The 6,243-nt window shown below is 37.3% G+C and overlaps 1 protein-coding gene across 2 annotated transcripts in view; it reads left to right on the forward strand.

Moving 5' to 3' along the window:
* Positions 1–5,369, forward strand: part of LOC141397580 (uncharacterized) — a 221,879-nt gene extending 216,510 nt beyond the window's left edge. For both annotated transcript variants that reach the window (XM_073974015.1, XM_073974016.1), the window contains exons 9-11: positions 58–269; positions 3,747–3,936; positions 4,009–5,369. In XM_073974015.1, the coding sequence (XP_073830116.1) occupies positions 58–269; positions 3,747–3,936; positions 4,009–4,896 (1,290 nt within the window). In that variant the 3' untranslated portion in view covers positions 4,897–5,369. The remainder of the gene's footprint in view (positions 1–57; positions 270–3,746; positions 3,937–4,008) is intronic.
* Positions 5,370–6,243: the final 874 nt, after the last annotated feature.

Here is a 6,243-nt window from a genome sequence, read left to right on the forward strand (position 1 = left end):
ATAGATGTGGTGACATAATTTGTTTTTCTCTCTCTCCCTTACCCACATCTACACTAGGACAAGGAATCATATTGGGAAAATGAAACCAAACGCCTGAAATTATATTATGAGGCCCAGCAACGTGAATATATGTTGAAAATCAAGAAAATGGAACAAATGGTCGCTATGCAGCAATTCCAATTCAAGCAACACAAATTACGTCACAACGAACAAACGCAAAAGCTAAGGGAGCAGCTGGCAGAGCTGAAGAGTGAATATGAAATGCTGAAGTGAGTAGTAAAAAAATATCGCTCATTTACTCAAAGAGTGGCCTTACTCAAAAAATGGGGTTTTTGAGTTAGCAATTTGTATTTTTCTAAGACTTCTACGTTATATTGTGTAAAATTTTCAAGTTGATATCTCTAAATCTCAACGAGTTACAGCTTATTTGGTAGGAATTTGGCATAAATCATCAAAAAAGTTTTTTGAGCTTATGATGCACTTAAGCACTTTAAATCATGCTTGATCTTGCACAGAAATTTAGCACTGATATCTGGCTAGCTATTTACAAAAGAGTTAGTTAGTTATTTTACTTTTTGTGTAATAATTGTTTTAAGTTGTGAAGTCAAATTTCTATCGACAACTTAAACCGCGTTTTTCTCGAAACTTGATTTTTGAGATGTGTCACTCTTTGAGTAAATGAGCGATATTATTGTTTAAAACTTCCAAAATTAGGACAATTTAAGAACGAATAACTTTTTTTATACAATACGTTAATTGATGGGTGGAGAACCCTGAGTGTGATGGAGAATTATTGAGGGTTTAGCGGGCCTTTACAAAAGCATTGGAACAGAACTTCGTATTACTCCTACAATTTTACCATTGAAAATAAGCTATATCGGTCTACGCCTCAAAAATATTCCTTAAAAATCCACGATTTGTAGCCTAAAGGTACCTCAAAAATATTCTTTAAAAATCCACGATTTGTAGCCTAAAGGTGCCTCAAAAATATTCTTTAAAAATCCACGATTTGTAGCCTAAAGGTGCCTCAAAAATGTTCTTTAAAAATCCACGATTTGTAGCCTAAAGATGCCTCAAAAATATTCTTTAAAAATCCACGATTTGTGGCCTGAAGGTGTATCAAAAATATTCTTTAAAATCCACGATTTGTGAATTCTTTTAAAATGTACCTCATGAATATTCTTTAAAAATCCACGATTTGTGAATTCTTTTAAAATGTACCTCATGAATATTCTTTAAAAATCCACGATTTGAGTCCTGAAGGTACCTCAAGAATATTCTTTAAAAATCCCCGATTTGTGGCCTGATGGTGCCTAAAACATATTCTTTAAAAATCCACGATTTGTGACTGAAGGTGCCTCAAAAATATTCTTTAAAAATCCACGATTTGTGATCTGAAGTTGTTTCAAAAATATTCTTTAAAAATCCACGATTTGTGGCCTGAAGGTATCGTAAGAATATTCTTTAAAAATTCACGATTTGTGATCTGAAGTTGTTTCAAAAATTTTCTTTAAAAATCCACGATTTGTGGCCTGAAGGTATCTCAAGAATATTCTTTGTGACCTGAAAGTGCATCAAAAATATTTTTTAAAAATTCCCGATTTGTGGCTGAAGGTATCTCAAAAATATTCTTTAAAAATCCACGATTTGTGGCCTGAAGGTATCTCAAGAATATTCTTTGTGACCTGAAAGTGCATCAAAAATATTTTTTAAAAATTCCCGATTTGTGGCTGAAGGTATCTCAAAAATATTCTTTAAAAATCCACGATTTGTGGCCTGAAGGAGCCTCAAAATTATTCTTTAAAAATCCACGATTTATGATCTGAAATTGTCTCAAAAACATTCTTTAAAAATCCACGATTTGTGATCTGAAATTGTCTCAAAAACTTGTTTTAAAAATCCACGATTTGTGCCTGAAGGTGCCTTAAACATATTCTTAAAAATCCACGATTTGTGGCCTGAAGGTGCCTTAAAAATATTCTTTAAAAATCCACGATTTGTGCCTGAAGGTGCCTTAAACATATTCTTTAAAAATCTACGACTTGTGGCCTGAAGGTGCCTCGAAAAGTATTCTTTGAAAATCCGCGATTTGATGGGGGATGGTCTCCGAGTACAGCATTCAAACTGTTTCTTTGTACTGTGTCATGTACCACTAGCGTCATCAGGAGGCACCCTTTTGCAGTCCTCAGAGTGGCATACTGGCGAATCTGCTTAGCTAACCACAGACCGGCATATTGCTCTGTTTCTATTTCTTGTCGCAAATACAGTGGTCGATATCAGGACACCAATGACCAATATGTTCAGATGAAGCCTTATTTCAGGCGTTCAGGTGATAAACAACATGGCAGTGGATTTCCGAATATATGTCCACGCCTTAGACTTCTAATTTCTAAATTCCACAAACAACTGGTGTCGTCTCTCTAGATCATTAAAATCTTTCCCTACGTGCTATGGAGTTGTGACGTGCAATGGAGGTGTCCCCTAGATTGCGACAAGAATTTCCACGGTGACTGGAGTCATGAGCGGTTGTCTTCTGCCTTGCAGTCCTGGCGGGTTTGAATATTCGTCCTCTGCGTGGCGCTAACATTTTCATATCCTACCGACGCCGGCTTACCACAGACTGCACAGATTGCTGGGCGATTGCTTTGTAAGGCGCCAACAAGATTTTTTGCAAGAATGTTCACGGCGATAGGACCCGACATTAAGATATATCTGGCGGGTGTGGAGTTTCAGAAAGGTAGATGTTAAACAGTTTCGGTGATATCACCCCGCCTTGGGGAACTCTCTGTTTCACTCTACGGATCTAAGACTTCTTATTTCTGACTTCCACAAACGACTCACGTCCGCACATATAGCTACTTTTCCGCTTATGCTCGCCTAACAGCCTTTTTTGACTTCAAGAGTAAGTTCCTTACCTTTACTCATTTGCTAGAGCCGTCGCCTCTGTTGGGAAATTTGGGGTACATCAAGCGGCTGCAACTGTGATGATATCCCGGAAATTTTTCTCAACACTCGAGCATTTAAGGGAATGGGCAGCTGTCTGAAGCGATGAGTGCTAAATTTCTCTGAACCCTTGGCAATCACCTTTTCCATGGTTCAGAAAAGTACGGCGGTCAGAGGTTATCAAGTCGTCAAGTCTGCTAAGAGGGATTATGATAGGTCTGAGCCAAGCAAAACTACGTGTTACCAGGACACGTCTTTTAATAGACCGTATCCTGTAATGGTTATGTGTGGCGTTTGTGGCAATCTCTTATCCTCGTAGGAACGCCTTCGTTCGCCGTGCAAATGTGGAACTATCAGCGCTGTACCCCTCTGGTCATTGCCTAGGACGTAATGTCAAAACAGCCTCGGAAGTGTACCCATTCTCTACATCCATTACAACAAGCTGATGCTGACATGTGGTTGATGTGGATCTGGCGAAGGGAACATGGCCCGTGGCTGTTCCCTATTCCGACACAGATCAAAAGAGCACGGAACAGGCATCCCGGAATATATTGCCGTTCCCATGATGAACAAATATACGAACATAAACACATAAATGTTAAGGTGACGATAAAAAAAAATCCTCCAAGTCAATTCGGTGCATAGAACAGATCGTCGTGGGACTGAGATTTGTCTGTAAAGTACTATTCTAAGTTGTTATTAGTTTGTGTTGGCCCAAAACTCTTTCTCTTCTTTAAGTTGTATAACTATAAATGTCTAATAATTATAACAATCCACTTCTAAATTATTTCTATCTATTTCAGAACCAACAACATAAGCATTAAGAATTCCGAAAGAAATCTAAAGGATCGTTCGGCTTATATTGAAGAGCAATATGAAGAAAGTCAAAATGCTGTGGCCAGACTCAAAGCCCAGTTGGAGGAGAGCGAATGGAAGGTGTGTGAGAAAAATGGAGAAATAGCTTTATTGAAAACGCAGCTCAAAGAGGCAACTGTAAGTTAAAAAAAAAAACGTAAAATGCTTTTTAATAAAAATCATAAAACCCCCTTACCCTCCTCTTTCCAGAACGAATTAACTCTCAAAGAACACGCTATAGTCCACTTAAAACATGAAAATACCAATGCCGAAACACAAATTTACCAAAGTCTACAAGAGAATCAAAAAATTACCCAACAACAGATGCAGGAGGAGCAACAAAATGCCCAGTCGCAAAAGGAGACCCAGACAGAGCTGAAGCAGCTCAATAAAATCATAATACTCAAAGATCAAGTTATATTGGCGCTGACCAACGAATTGGCCAAGTTGCGTAAAGAACTCTCCGATTTGGCAATATTTCATGAATACGGTGAAGAACCATCGGGCAAGTACACACGGCTGAAGCAACAACTGGATAATCTCACCGATATCTGTAACAAGACTCGAAAACACACCCAACAACGTATCGAAAATCACAAGAATGAGGAGAAACAAGATCATCACGCCACCGAGAAAGTTATAGACGAATCAAATCTCGAGGTTATTATCAATTGCCTGCAAATCTCTCCACCTCAATTGGATGAGAATGAGAATCGGGATGATGAACATGAACGTGAACTGAATAAACTCAATTGTGAGTTACGTTTGGCAAAAATGTCTTCCGATATCCATAACTTTGTTTATGGTTCACAAAATTTACCCGATATTGCCCTGAATACCAAGCTATCATCAAAATTGGCCAATTGTCCTTTGGAAGAGGCCACATTGGATACCCTGATTGAGGAATCAGCCAGTTATGCTGAAGAAATTGCCAAGTTACGTAAACAATTGGATGTGGTACGTGTCAATTTTGAGTTGGAGAAACGTCAATGGTCTGCCGAAAAGGAAAAAGTCCTGCAATATCAGAAACAATTGCAAAGCCACTACATTAGCATGTATCAGAAGTTACGCAATCTAGAAAAATCCAATGAAGTTTAAATGGCGGAGCCAAATAATTGCCTTTTTTTCAGTAGTACTCGTAGTAGTTAAATGCAGATATTTTATATATTTAAGTTTATCATATCCAATATACCTATTCATAAAATGTCATTGTTAAGTTTATACACATACATACATACACATGTACTTATATACTGTATCCTATATGTATTTCTATCTGAATATCCACCTCGTCCACAATTATTCCTTAAACAAAAATATTTTTTATTTATATTTATTGATTTTGATATTTATTCAATACAAAACCCAAAATATTCCAAATATTTGCCAAGGGGGAAAGAAGGTCGAAGAAATCTCAAAGAGTACATAATTGATGTTAACATGTTATTAGACATTCTGAAGCTGTTTTGAGAGTAAATAATTTATACCCTCCTACATTAAGATTTTTTAAATAGTTAAGAAACCTTCCTGTAAAGTTGTCAATTAAAAATAAATATTCACCTGAAAATAAATAATGAAGTTCTAATTTCGGCTTAATGGGACTGGATACAAAAAACACTGTACAACGAAATGCAACCTTTTTATACCCTCCACCATAGTATTGAGGGTATGTTAAGTTTGTTTTCCTTTGTAACGCATTGAAATAATCATTTGCGACCCTACGAAGTATATATTCTTGATCAGGGTAAAATTCCGTCCGTCCGTCTGTGGTAATCACTCTAGCACCCACAAATATGGAGATAGGACGCTGAAATGCGTCTTTTGTTTGCAGGCAAGTCAAGTTTGATGATGGGATATATCGGTCCACGTTTTGATATAGCCCCCATATAACGGTACCGCCCGATTTCAGGTATTTTTACGTTTTAAGTCACATTTTCAAACTGAATTAGCTATAATTTGATATTTAGGGTCAAATTACTTATATTCCAAACTTATATTCTAAAAGTTATGGGCCTATGTTCATGTTTCGGTATAGCCCCCATATAACAGTACCTCCCGATTTTCGCTATTTTGAGGATTTTAGCTACAATTTTTAACCGAACTAGCTGTAATTTTACATTTCAGGTTCTCAGCGGCCACGAAACTTTTCCACCAAAAATCGGCAATATAGGTCCATGTTTAGGTATAGCCCCATAGAACGGTACCTACCGATTTTCCGTATTTTGAGGATTTTAGCAACAATTTTTTGCCGAACTGCCTGTAATTTATCTTAGAGGTCGCAAAATATCTCCACCAAAAACCGTTAACATATGCCCATATTTCGGTATAGCGCATATATAACGGTACCTCCCGATTTTCGGTATTTGGAGGATTTTAGCTAAATTTGTTGACATAACTACCTGCAATTTGACGTTTGAGGTTCTCAGAGGCCACAAAATATCTCCA

This window comes from Musca autumnalis, unplaced genomic scaffold, assembly GCF_047663935.1.
Source record: "Musca autumnalis isolate F117 unplaced genomic scaffold, ASM4766393v1 scaffold_3, whole genome shotgun sequence".
NCBI lineage: Eukaryota > Metazoa > Arthropoda > Insecta > Diptera > Muscidae > Musca > Musca autumnalis.